At 37.1% G+C, this 13974-nt stretch overlaps 2 protein-coding genes across 5 annotated transcripts; one reads left to right on the top strand and one right to left on the bottom strand.

The window, feature by feature from the left end:
* Positions 1-1073: 1073 nt before the first annotated feature.
* LOC134319082 (ubiquinol-cytochrome-c reductase complex assembly factor 6) lies at positions 1074-3076 on the bottom strand. 3 transcript variants are annotated; one of them, XM_063000074.1, is made up of 3 exons: positions 3006-3076; positions 1394-1537; positions 1074-1301 (listed from the first exon to the last, which is right to left on the bottom strand). In XM_063000074.1, exons 2-3 carry the CDS (start codon positions 1499-1501, stop codon positions 1212-1214), a joined length of 198 nt encoding a protein of 65 aa, XP_062856144.1. In that variant the 5' UTR covers positions 1502-1537; positions 3006-3076; the 3' UTR covers positions 1074-1211. The 3 variants fall into 3 exon arrangements, with proteins under 3 accessions (XP_062856144.1, XP_062856143.1, XP_062856142.1); XM_063000073.1 differs by having other exon boundaries at positions 2954-3040; XM_063000072.1 differs by having other exon boundaries at positions 2960-3036.
* Positions 3077-4031: 955 nt separating this feature from the next.
* Positions 4032-11804, top strand: tdg.2 (thymine DNA glycosylase, tandem duplicate 2). Of its 2 annotated transcripts, XM_063000077.1 has the most exons (11): positions 4032-4130; positions 4593-4656; positions 5464-5645; positions 6293-6492; positions 6715-6784; positions 6866-7001; positions 8380-8462; positions 8541-8635; positions 8729-8900; positions 9150-9260; positions 10504-11804. In XM_063000077.1, the coding sequence occupies exons 2-11, from the start codon at positions 4601-4603 to the stop codon at positions 10632-10634; spliced, it is 1236 nt and encodes a 411-aa protein (XP_062856147.1). In that variant the 5' UTR covers positions 4032-4130; positions 4593-4600; the 3' UTR covers positions 10635-11804. The 2 variants fall into 2 exon arrangements, with proteins under 2 accessions (XP_062856147.1, XP_062856146.1); XM_063000076.1 differs by lacking the exon at positions 4032-4130 and having other exon boundaries at positions 4233-4656.
* Positions 11805-13974: the final 2170 nt, after the last annotated feature.

Raw genomic sequence — 13974 nt, forward strand, 5'->3', positions numbered from 1 at the left:
AAGGTATTTTACATTACCGTAGTAACTAGTACAACAAAATTATTTCTTCACATATCCCAGCTTTTTGTGTCAGAGTGCAGGGTCAGCAACGGCGCCTTTCTCAAGGGCCCAACAGTGGCAGCATGGCAGAGCTGGGATTCGATCTCTCAACCCTTTGATTGATAGCCTAAAGCTCTACTAGGCCACGGCTATCCCTACATAATAATAACATAACATAATAACAGTAACCAAGTAATAACTGTAACATAGTCTGTTATAATAAAACGCATTTTCTACATGTCTGGGTCATCTGTTTAGAATTAAAATAGGAAAGAGCATGTAGGTTGCATGAAACAGTTGAATAGAAACAGCAGGCAGGGATATAGCCTGGACAGGACACCAATCTGTCACAAGGACACTTATGCATGTATAGGGACAATTTAGTGCATTCAGTTCACCTTCTCTATGTTATTGAACAGTGGGGGAAGTACTGTGTGTGGATACTGGGAGAACATGTGAAACTCCTGTTACCTGAAACAAGCGGCAAACCTAAGATTTTAGGAATGTGAATTGTGGGTGTTAATTTGGTCAAAGTGGATGTTTTTCTATTTATCAAGGTGTTTCCCTTTCAGACTTGCCAGTTACTTTGTTGGCAAACCTGCTTTTCTCTTAAACCATGATACTGAGCTGCTCAGTCCGGTCTGTTTATCCTCTGGTGTGCAATGCACATTTATTTTTTTCTGAGAACTCACCTGGTGTTGCAGAGTGGATTGACCAAAATGCAGCATGATGGCCTGTTTCCAGAGCAGAGTCTGCCCATAAATCCACGTTGTGCACAGGCTGCGCCAGTTTATATTCTTTGGGGTTGGAATAAATCTAAGCTAAACTGGATTAACATTTGTACTAAACTGTGTTATTTGGAAAAAAACACTGCCACACCAACTACACAATTCGATATTCATCAGACCATTTACCACTATTATAAGTCTGTTACATATGACAGCTGTGAACAAAAATGTCAAATGTATTAAGTAGTATTTACTAAAATGGCTTTAATTATGCATTGATATATTTAAGAAAATGAAGGCGTTACAAATAACTTAATGCTTTTATTTTAATTTATTTAATAAAAAACAATTACTCCAGTGTGACCAACCTACTCATAATATGTTTACAACATGATGTTTTGTTTACATATATACAGATACAGTTCTATAAAAAAACTTTTAGCATCAGTGTTTCTCTGAGGCTGGCTGTCTTGCTTTCAATCCAAGAAGTTCAGTCTGCAGTTCTCCAGGTTTTGGAGGAATATTGGGGATGCTCTATAAGACAGGAACACAAAATTATTATGAACCCAAACTGGAAAACTAAATACTATTATATTTTACATATAAAACATAAAACGCAGTCTTACCAGATCTGGGCGGTAATACTGATGGACACACTCTGCGCCAGCAAACATGGATAATATGCTGGCACCAAACATTTTTAGATAACGTGGCCAGGATACACCAGCTGGCATCTTTAGAGCAGGGACAGCCAACAAAAGCAAACACACCTGTGAAGGAAATACATAATAACTGGTGGTAAAAAAGGTCAACATTTAGTCTATTACTACAGTGTAAAAGTTGTCTTAGGTAAAAAAAAGAAAAAGAGGTAGTGGAAAAAAACTTATCCTAGCTATGTGTACAGCTAAGACGAAGCAAACCGAAATTCAACCTCTTTGTTTATCAGACAATAATCATATACTTAACATACACGTACAATTTACTTGCGTGTTTACTTATGTATTAACATAGCAGATTCCTGAAACAAATAATGTAACGTCACGTTTTACACACAGTTTAATGTCAAACACAGTCATGGCCAACTTTGTATCTTCAATTCACCTCACTTGCATGTCTCTGGACTGTGGGAGGAAACCGGAGCTCTCGGAGGAAACCACACAGACATAGGGAGAACTATGCATATGCAAACTCCACACAGAAAGAACCCGGACCCCACATGGGGATCGAAACCCAGGACCTTTTTGCTGTTTGGTGACAGTGCTACCCACTGAGCCACGATGCCACTCCTAATATGCTTTTGAATACATGTACTGTAGACAAACGTTCAAGTTTCTAATTTTGTACTAAAGGTGTGTAAAATGCGGCAAATATTAATTGATCTTGGCTCCAAACAACAAACTACATGTACAGTATAACATGGGTGCATGGGTCCTTATCATGACCATCAGGAGAAAAGTAAACAACCCAGCCCAACCCCTCAGTGAACAGTTAATTGAATCTAATCTAATGACCCATTGGTATTGTCAGAAACTGAGATTTCACAGTTGTTTTGGAAAGATGAAATAAGTACAATACTTGACTGGCTATGTTGTACACAATTAACAAGCGGAATTATGTAGACACCCCTTTGACAATTTTGGTGTAAACTCTAATGGCCTGCACATTGCCCTGACCTCAACCTTACTGAACAGTTTTCTGACAGATTTTTTTGTGCACAAATTCCTGACCTCACCAATACTCTCTGACTAACTGGGCACAAATTCCCATTAACACACTCCTACATATTGTAAAAAGTCCTTCCAGAGGAACGTGAATGCTGAAGTTTTGAAACTAGTACGTTAGTGCTGTTTACTGTTACTGTAATCACTCCACTATGACCTCTAGCGTTTCCAACCTCAGAACTACATAACACTGTTCATATCTGAAAGTAAGTTTTTAAGCATATTATATAATTAATTAAATATATAATTCACAAATTATACATTAAATTAAAAACTGACCGCATATACCAGATACAAACAAACATAATCACTACTGTTACTACCTTATACTATCTTATAACCATGTGCAGCAGTGACATTCACTGGTGTCAGCTAGCTATGTAAAGCCTATACAGCACGGTCTCGGTAAATGCGTTAACAATACCTTTATCCTTATTTATTTATTAGAACATAAATTAAACTTACATTAACCTTTTAAATAGATTTGTCAGTAATAAGACAACCACAGTGAACCTACGTGTTCAGACTACTAGCTCCATGGTATCAAAATCAGAAACGCCGTAAGAAAACTGTTTGTCCCATATCTCACACCGTCTTTTTGGTAATTGGCTTTGTCTCAAATCACAGTATGTAGTCTATTACAATTGAAGCGGAAAAAAAGCAAAGATTTTCGGACTATCTAGTGCACTAAGTATGCTGTTTGAGACACATCCAACAAACACCCAACGCGCCTGTATAAAAGAAAGGCGACACCATTTTATGAACAACGGGGGTGTAGCAGGGCTTGAGCTCTAACTCAATCGTTTAAAATGTTATAACGAATGTTTACATTTTTCGTATGCTTTTACACAAGCAGAAAGCGATTCTTTTCTGACTGTTTAGTCGGCTTTGATATATTTACGTGGACTAAAGAGCAACAGAAATTGACTTGTGATTTATAACATCAATACATACAGTACATCATAACATACACAACAGGGGGAAGTTATATTACACTATTTATTATACAAGCAACAAACCAGCACATGTTTATGCACGATTACTGTTTTGTTTTCTAAATTTTATATGTTGAATTTTTTGTCCAGAATAATTTTGCTTATTTAAGTACGGCATGACACTGCCCAAAATTAAAAACACTTGACCCTTTAAAGTGTAAATACCATAATATTGTGACTTCATGCATTTCAAAGCTCTTCAAGTAAAACGCGTTTTATTATACACAGAAACAGGTAAATAAATATTTTACAAGCAGTCAGGCAAATGATACATTTACAATCAGTTTTACAGTTTTTAATACATTTAAGACGTTTTACAATCAGACATGTAGTAATTGGCATTTTAAAACTAAGCATTTTTTGCGAAGGAAAAGCTAAATTCACGTATACCAATAATGATACGTTCCAGGCACTTTATCATTATTGTTATTTATTTTATTATTCTTATTCTTATTATAACTGTATTTGCCATTGTAATTCGCCTTGTGATTTAGGCTTTTATTTTGAAATGTATATCGCAGGCTTTGTTTCTTTACTGGAGTATCAACACTGATACACTGGTTTGGTGAACCTTTAACATTTTATTTCTCCAAATTTCTTGACTTCAGTTCAGGAAGGTTTATTGTAATAAACGGTTCATTCGACAGGTAAGTTTATGTTGATTATTAAAATAAATAAGGCTTGGCTCTGTTATTGTTGGGTCACTGTGATATAAAAACTAGCTGCGTCCCAAACCTCATATACAATTTTGCTATCTATATATCAGTAAATGTTAATGGTACCATACTAACCATGGTAACATACTATTAATGACCTTTTGTGAGGTTTGAGACACAACCATAGAATGTTATTTAAAATGAATTTAAAAGAATTTGTATTTCAACAGTGTGTACAAAAGTGTTACATCCATACCCTGGTCAGTCCTTCTGGTTAGTTGTGGCTGAAATACATGAATTTAAAAATTAGAAGGATGTACCGATACCTTTGTCCAATAGTGTGCAATGCAAAATGTACTATACTTTGTGATGCATGCTAAGAAAATTTATAAAAACTGGTTACAAAATGCATGTAATGTTTGACTTAATATACCTTTATTCTGTTACATGTAGCAGTTCAGATGGAAGACAAGCAGTATGATTCCCATATGCTTCCAGTTGATTCATTTCAGCATTGGTGAGTGAATAAACCATAAACATATTTACAGTTACAGGTACTTAAAGATATAGACCAACTATTTGACATTTGATATTTAGATATTCATGTACAGGATACTTAATGTAAATGTTAATGCATGCCTAAAGTCATCCAGACACTGAGCTTCAGGAAATGTTCACGATAAATATTAAAATGCGCAACAAATGAGTGATGTTGACCGTGATGTGGTTTTTAGTGTTTGTTTGTTTATTTGGATTTTTAACATTCATGACAGACACACAGTAGTTACTCGTTACACAAGATTAATAAATTCACAAGGTTATATCGATCATAGTCATGGGCAATTTTGTATCTCCAGTTCACCTCTGTCTTTGGACTGTGGGAGGAAACCGGAGCAACCGGGGGAAACCCACACAGACACATAGCATGTTCTTTTCCAAAAATCAGTAACAGTAGTGGACACAAGTTTACTGAAACTTTCAGAAAGTTACCTGGTTTGATCAGTTTCTTCTCTGACGTGCAGGGTCAGAATTTGGCATAATCAGCATGAATCCATGAACCCAAGTCAAGCTTCTGCTGATGTTGTAATAGTGTGGGGTAAATAGTTTTTGGCCGCCCAGTACCAGCCAAGCATTGTTTGAATGGCAATGCTACAGTGTATTGTTGCTATATGTGCAAATCATTTACTAAATGTCCTTACACTGCATGTGGGAGTGTTCCTTTAATGTTTACAATTTTGGGATGTCATATTACAGCTTTTGGTTTGACTGATTGCAGTCTTTCCAAACCTCCTGTCTGTTTTTGTTCTTGATTGTTTTCCTGTAGGTATCACTCCACACAGGAGCAGTTTCAACCAGAGTCAATACCTCAGTACAGTCAGTTGGTGAACGCTGTTAATTATCAGCAGGAAGACAGAGAGTATGGCATCACAGATGAATTATCAGTCTATAAGGATCAATATCCACCTCAAAGCCAACTTCATCATCAGCTGGCTACTCAACACACAGGTACATCCTTAAAGCCCCCTGCAGCTCAAGTGTTTTCATGCATTAAATTACCTAATAAATGCAGAAAATCACATTTTGTACAAAGCCCTGTACAGGGTGCTTAGGGTTTCCCACGGTGACCCTGACCAGGATAAAGCAGTTGAGGACTTTAATTCAATTAATTCAATTAATTATCAGTGTCATTTTCAGTATTTATTAATATTACTGTTAATATTAATTACTAACTTTAATATTAGTAATTGTGGATGCTCGGCTGGCGCACTAGGCCACTACTTCTGGAATCCAGGGTTCAAATCCGGCCAGACATCTACGTACAGGCAAGATTGGCTATGTCAGGAATGGCCGAGTCCCTGCAATGGATTGGCATTCGGTCTGGGGGTGTGTTGCTGCATTGCGCTCAGTAATTCCTGGGAAACCAGACCCACTGTGACCCTGACCAGGATTAAGCAATGGTAAAAAAAAATCTCAGATCAGCAAACTAATCTATAAAATTTGTTTTGACACAACTGTGATAAATAGCTAAGAAATCATTCACTTTGTTTTAGTTATAGGACAGAAGCCTGAATCCCTACTAGTATTAATGCTGTAGTCTTTCACACTCTATACTCAGACTGGTGTTTAATGTCACTTTTATGTGTCTCATGTAGCTCTTCCTTTGACTCCTGAGAAAGGAAAGAAACGTGGGCGACCAGTGAAACAGAAATCACAAGCGAAGGACCAGGTGGATGCTGAAGACACTGTAAAAAAAACCAAAAGAACTCTGGACAGATTTAATGGCATGTCTGTGGAGGAGGTCATGGCCAGGAAACTGCCAGACATCATCACCTTTAACTTAGACATTTTGATAGTGAGTGTTTGTATGACCAATTTACGTACACCTGTTGTATTGGTATATTGCTTGATGTGTTAATGGTACAATAATCACTGGATCGTTTTCAAACCAAAGTCATTACAGAAGAAAGAAGTTTCGAATATAAATCTAAAAAGGTGTCATTCTGATTTGAAAAATGTGTAGCCAGCTGGACTCAAGATGCATTCATGAGATTGGTTTATATATCATATTTTGCAGATTGGAATCAACCCTGGACTAATGTCTGCCTACAAGGGACGACATTACCCAAATCCAGGAAACCATTTTTGTATGTATCATTATGTACGTATGTACCTGCTTTTGTAGGATTATTTGTATCATGAAATTGACTCGATATTCTGTCTCACAGGGAAGTGCCTGTTCTTATCAGGGCTTACAGAGCAGCAACTGAACTACATGCATGATCAGAATCTTCCAGAAAAATACAGCATTGGGTTTACTAATATGGTAGAGAGGACTACACCTGGTAGCAAAGACCTGTCAAAGTAAGAGCATTTAACTATTAATAGAGGTCTTGTATCTAAGGGATTCGTAATTCCCTTTTGCCCCACATAATCCAGGACATAACTGCTAAACGTTTATTGGTAATATTCTTGCTCTGCGTCATTCACACTGCACTCATTTGCACTTTCTTTAAAAGTCTTGATGCAATAATGTTACCCATGACAAATCCCACATTCACTTGATTTAATGGAATAAAATATCTCAAAGACTGGTGTTTACCACCCATCCCTTTTTTAGTAGTTGACATAGCAGATTATTCTGGTCTGCAAACCTGATTTGGTACAGTTTTTACTCCAGATGCCCTGACATAACCCTCTTTAATTCATCCAGGCTGGGGCCGGCACTGAGAGATCAGTGACAAGTGCACCTCCCATTGGTTATGCAGTTAAGCCAAAAATGCATAACTAAAGAGCACCAGGCAACCCTGACTGGAGTGCTAATCATAAAACAGTTCTACCTTGTATTCAGTTTGATGCTAACAGATTCAACCCCTATGGGCTTTAATGGTCATGCTACATCAAATGTAATTTTATATAGAGTCTTTGGGCTATCAACGGAAAGGTTGTGGGTTTAAATCTTGGCTTTGCACTGCAGGCACTGTTGGGCCTTTGACAAGACTTTGACTTAAACCTTTCGTCTCCAGGGGCGCCGTACAATGACTGACCCTGTGCTCTGACCCCAGTTTCCAAACAAGCCGGGATACACACAAAAATTGTATTATACTGCATATGTATAACAAATAAAGAAATTTTGATTGCCCTAGATCAAAAAGAAAGTGGTTACACCCGATTTATTTATTTTTATTTTATTTATGCATTTTCTCCCATCTTCTCCTGATTTAGCATAGTCAATTTGTGTTCCACTGCTGGAGGATCCCTGATTGCTGTCCAGGTGGGTATATTGCTGCTCATGCCTCCTCCGACCCGCGTGCAGCCTTTAGCGGAACCATTTTTCACCTATGCACTCTGCACAGGCGCCTCTCTATCTGCCAGTCAGAGTCCTTTCACAGCGTTTTGAAGACCCCACCCACATAGTCCAGTCATCCCACCCTAGCAGAGACGTGTCTGCTGCAGGCACTGCCAATAGCACTACACTACACTACATAGCATCCAGCCGACTGGTGGCAACGTCGAGTTTCTGAACTCCTCGGTCGCTGGTGTGTTAGCGGAATATCTTGCTGCACCACCTGGGCGCCCACCTGTCTAATTTTAAATACCTTGATCTAGTAAATGTTTATGTTTTTATGTTAATAAAAATATTATTTATATTGTTTTGTGTTGTAAAGAGTTTAAGAGCAGCAGGGCTCTTAACATTTTGGGCTTAACATGAACCAAAGTAAAGCTATTTATCTGTTTTCAGTAAAGAGATAAGAGAAGGTGGTAAGCAACTTCTGGAAAAGCTGCAGAAATACAGGCCACGTATTGCAGCTTTTAATGGAAAAGGTAAGACAGCTTTACTGTCATATTCTCTTCAACTTTGCCCTTCTATCCTTTGTCAAAAAAGACCTGTTTTTGTTTTAGGTATTTATGAAACATTTTGTAAAGAGATTTTTGGAATAAAAGCCAAAAACTTAGAATTTGGACTGCAGCCCTACAAAGTTCCAGACACAGAAACGGTAGGATCCTTAAAACTCATTCTTTTCTAGTTAATGTCTTTATAACCATTACGTTTGGTCATGCTTATATGATCTTTTTGTACACCTGTGCAGTTGTGCTTCTTGATGCCATCCTCCAGTCCACGCTGTGCTCAGTTCCCTCGTGCTCAGGACAAAGTTCATTTTTATATTAAGCTGAAGGAGCTCAGGGACCAGCTGAGGGGTGTGGTGCCCAACCAGGAGATTGAGGAGACACAGTACACATTCAATTTGGACATGGCCAAAGGTAACACTGCAGAGGCTAACATAGCAAATCTAAAGCTTACTGTATTTATGTGTGCATAGTTGAATGCTTTTCCCTTTATCTTATGGTGCAATCTCAAGTCAAAATGAAGCCCACGCACATTGGTGCAAACCAAATGTAATACGTCATTGTTGTTCTAATCAACTTTGATTTCACCAAAATTTTCCTACGTTACTGACTTGGCAGCAGATTTTTGAGTAACAAACGTTCATATTTATGTTCTCATTACAGATGATGCTAAAAAGATGCCAATCAAGGAAGAGCAGCATGACCCAGCCTATGAGGAAAGCTCTACCAGTGGAACCCACCAGTCCTGCAGCCTCTATCCTGCTAACAAACAAGGTGATCATTAATGTCTTTTTACAACCTAACCACATTTTAAGCAGAATCACCTAACAGTATATTCAAGCTCCAGAAATACACAAGAGTAAATTGCTCCTAGTATTATTGGAAGATGGCAAGGTTGAATCTTGACCATGCAGCAGCCTTCGGTAAGGGAAGAAGTCATTTGTGACTGGGAATTGATGAGAGCATTGCTGGCCTTGCTATTTGGTAGCAAAAATGGCATTGTTCTCTTACAGATGTGTTGAGCAGCTGCATACAAACCTAAGATCACCACATAAAATGTCAAACATCTACTGGAGTAGTGTAAAGCATACCACTACTGGACTCCAGAGGTGGAAAAAAGCTTTCTTTGGAGTAATGAAACATGCTTCAAAACCTGGCAGTATTGATGCTGATATTGTCAGATGCCAACAGGACCCTGTCTGCCTAAATGCTTTGCTGCTAGCTGGAAAGTTATTTTGTAACAGTAAGAAAAAATGTTTAGCTGCTCAGGACCTTTTTATCCTGCTCAGGGTCATGGTTGGTCCTGGACAGGGCGCCAGTCTATCGCACTACGAACACACTTTCATTTACTTAGTCACAACTGGAGCTCATTTAGAGAAGTCTGTTTTAATTCTGCATGTATTAGATAGATAGATAGATAGATAGATAGATAGATAGATAGATAGATAGATAGATAGATAGATAGATAGATAGATAGATAGATAGATAGATAGATAGATAGATAGATAGATAGATAGATAGATAGATAGAGAACTTTATTAATCCCATAGAGAAATTCTGTTATTACAGCAGCTCCAGGTACATTCAAGCAAAAAGTATTAAGTACAAAGAATTAAAGGACGCAAGTAATGTTGTACACACTATGTAATTGAATAAATAGAATAAAAAATTAAGTATGTCATATAAAAAACTTAAGAAGTATCCTAGCATTAAATATTTTAAGATGATATATGTAATATGTGATATACTAAACTGTTGTAGTGGTAAATAACAGTGCTAAAACATGCTCCATGACTCTGTCCTGATAGTAGTTTAGTGTTCAATGATGTCCCGAGCTAGTGAAGCAGGTGTAGGGAGGTGTAGGGAAAGCAGAGTAACTCATTGTATACTTACAATGATTTTTTTACACATTTAGCAATGCAGAGAATGGACAAAATTGCAAATATTACTGGGACTAGATAAATCTTTGTGCATCAGGACTCTTATGATGGATTCTGTTTTATTCTTTATATTGCAGGTGTCACAATTTCAGAACACTCCTCAACTATGGAGTCAGTCAATTCCAACCAGTGGACAATGCAGCCATTCGCAGAGCAGATTCCAGACATTAGGTATCCCAGCACCAATGGGACAACACAACATTATTAACCTGTTTAAGGAAGTGCATTATAAGTTCTTCTGAACTGCCTCATTTCACTCTACCAAACTTGAAATGTATGTTTTTATTACAGTTTTGTCTACCTTTTATCATGCGTCCCAAAGCCATTCCAGTTTAGACTTTTTAGGCTATTTTTTAAAATATGAATGTTGTTGTAAAGAATGCTGTTTTTATAGCAGAAACAGTTTGTAGAATAAGCAACAAATCCCACATACTCTACACTTGGAAGGCTTTAGAAGCCTACTAAATGGGACCCCAACATTTGAAACATTTTGCAAGTTCCAACACTCACTGCTGAGCTTTAACTTCTTTTGGATACAAACTGTTGGACGCTGGATGGATCAGTATTCCATGGTGGAGCAGCTGTACATCACATGCACTGACAAGCATCCACTGGACTACAATATTGCCAGATACAAGCAAGTCCCCATCTGTCTGAATGCATGCCTTTATGCTTAGTGTTAGCTGGAAAGTGTGATGGATGTGAAAAGTTTGGGCACCTCTGGGTGAATTACATAAAGTATTTTGTAGATGTTTTTATAAATGAAAAGAAGTTAAAGCAATGTTCACAGAAACATAGTCAAGCAAAGAAAAACGATTCTGATGTGTACATATCTTACACAGAATTTTTTCAGCACAAGCTCATTTCAGTTTTAATCCTTCATGAATGTCAAGCATGGTTTGTTCTACTTGCTCAATACCTCACCGTGAACCATGTTTCTTGGTGCTTATTTATGACTGTTACCTAAGTTTAATGGTGTCTTTTATTATTTTGCCCTGTGTAACACTAAGACAAGGGGATGGAGCCATGTTACTGTACAGATCATCAGCCAAGGTTTGTTAAAGCAATGGGCAACATCAAAACCTTGCTCCAGTGATTTGAAAGGCTATTTTTATGTTGTAACTGAGCATTTACAGGACTATTTATTGAAATTGTTTTGAAAATATTTTTACAGTGGTTAAGCATGTTTACATTACATAGTCATGTGAAGCTTTTTATATTTATGGTGTGATTACTTTGGAATTATAGACTTTTGATGAAACTAAGAGCCTTTTTGTTTGTTTTTTATTAACTGGGATTTTTTTTATCTTTTGTTTTGTGTTAATAATAATTAAGTGATCAAGAAAAAAGGTTAATAGAATTTGGGAATTTGATAAAATAAATAATGAAAAATATACAATTCAAATAAATTGTAATATTCTATTAATGTCGTTTTTTCTTCTTAAATTACATTGTTGGTTCTCTTTTTTTATTTTGCTTTATCTCTGAATCCAATAATTTCCATGTTTCTTAATCTATTCCTTAAAGTGTAACAGTTGTTTTTGGTTATTCGTAATAGCGAACAATATATTACAATGTAACAAAATCTTTTTAAAACCATTATAGAGTAAAATAAAAAGAAAACCAGATCACTGTATATATCAAGCAGGGGGTGACAAAGGAGGCATGGTTTATCAGTAAATAAAGAATGTTATATTATGTAGTGCCCTTAATTACAGTCCAGTAGCTCTGAACCTACCACAAATGCCATTTTTCTGAACATTTGTTTAAGCAGTCGAACAATTGCTCACAAAACTGCTTGACTATTGCTATTTTATTGATTAAATGTTAAGTTTACAATTTTTAGTATTTAGCAGACGCTTTTGTCTAAGCAAATGGTGGAGGGTTAAGGGCCTCGCTCAAGGGCCCAAGAGTGGCAAACCCTGCCAGTGGTGGGGCTTGAACCAGTGACATTTCAATTACTAGTCCAGTACCTTTTCAATTACTAGTCCAGTACCTTAACCGATTGGCTACAGCGATTAATATGGGCATTAATATGTACGGTGTCATATTTTTGCTTTATTATGTTTTACTTGACTGGTCAATTAAGAAAAGACACGGAAAGTATTAGTCCGTCTGTCATTTCTTTTAAATTTGTATTTTATGTTAATGTCAAACCACTACAGTACTTAGTCCCAGTCAGGGTTTCGGTGGGTCCAGCCTCCCCGGTATCACTGGGCAAAATGCAGTAGCACATACTGGACAGGATGATAATAATAATAATAATACATTTTATTTATATAGCGCTTTTCAAGATACTCAAAGACGCTTTACATAAGACAAATAATCAAAACAAATACGTACATACACCATACAAATCATAGTACAAAATCAAAATAGTACATCAACATCAAGAATAATTAAGATAAAAACAAAGAGAGCAGCATAAGACAGTTCATTAAAAATTAGCTAAATTATGAGAGAGAACAACAAATATAGAACAATTTCTTAAAATTAGACAGAAACAGGACAGATTTACATGCAATCAGGAAACTGAAAACTTTACAAGTTTTAGGATCTAGGACTTCACATTTCTGTCGTGATCTAAGTATAAAAACTATTAAAAAGAATAGCAAAAATAAAAGCATTTATTTTGTGTTGTTACAAGTTAAATGCCATATTGAATAGATGAGTTTTGAGAAGTGACTTGAATTTGGACAGGTCAGGACAATCTCGTAGGTGTTTGGGGAGAGCATTCCATAAAGATGGAGCAGCTATGGAAAAGGCCCTGTCACCCCAGGTCCGGTGCTTGGTCCTAGAGGGTATGGACAGTAGGTTAGCCTCAGAAGAGCGAAGGCTACGGGAGGGAATGTGCTGATGGAGCAGGTCGGTGAGGTAGGATGGGGCCTGATTATGGAGAGCTTTGTGAGTGAATAGAAGAATTTTGAATTGAATGCGTTGAGCAACGGGAAGCCAATGAAGTTTTTGTAGAACAGGTGTAATATGATCACGGGAGCGAGTATGAGTAAGGAGGCGAGCAGCTGAATTCTGGATATACTGAAGTTTTTTTAGGATTTTGTTAGATGTACCATAAAGGATGCTATTGCAATAATCAATTCTGGATGTAATAAAAGCATGAATCAAGGTTTCGGCGGCAGAAAAGGAGAGTGATGGACGTAGACGTGCTATGTTTTTTAGATGAAAGAAAGCAGTTTTGGTGATGTGATTTACATGGCGGTCAAAAGAGAGGTTGCTATCAAAAATTACACCAAGATTTCGGATGTTAGAAGACGGAGACAAAGTGTCATTATCAATGGTAATTTGAAAATTTTTTGTGGTTTTTGCCAGGGTTGTAGGACCTACGATGATCATATCTGATTTTTCACAGTTTAATTTGAGGAAATTAGCTTTCATCCACAATTTCATTTCAGTGATGCAATTTGTCAGAGTGGAGTGAAGTTCAGTATTAATGGATTTGGAGGAGATGTAAAGCTGAATATCATCAGCATAGCAGTGGAAATGTAAACCATGCCGACGTATGATGTCACCAAGGGGGAGCATATAAAGAA

The sequence above is a fragment of the Trichomycterus rosablanca genome, chromosome 8 (genome assembly GCF_030014385.1).
Source record: "Trichomycterus rosablanca isolate fTriRos1 chromosome 8, fTriRos1.hap1, whole genome shotgun sequence".
Taxonomy (NCBI): Eukaryota; Metazoa; Chordata; class Actinopteri; order Siluriformes; family Trichomycteridae; genus Trichomycterus; species Trichomycterus rosablanca.

Bases quoted from the DNA above. Each gene is read 5' to 3' on its own strand.
- LOC134319082 (XM_063000074.1), bottom strand. From the start codon at position 1,501: ATGCCAGCTGGTGTATCCTGGCCACGTTATCTAAAAATGTTTGGTGCC. The intron at 1,302-1,393 runs GTAAGACTGCGT...CCTGTCTTATAG, and splicing joins AGTATTACCGCCCAGATCTG to AGCATCCCCAATATTCCTCC.
- tdg.2 (XM_063000077.1), top strand. From the start codon at position 4,601: ATGGAAGACAAGCAGTATGATTCCCATATGCTTCCAGTTGATTCATTT. The intron at 4,657-5,463 runs GTGAGTGAATAA...GTTTTCCTGTAG, and splicing joins GTTGATTCATTTCAGCATTG to GTATCACTCCACACAGGAGC. The intron at 5,646-6,292 runs GTACATCCTTAA...TGTCTCATGTAG, and splicing joins GCTGGCTACTCAACACACAG to CTCTTCCTTTGACTCCTGAG.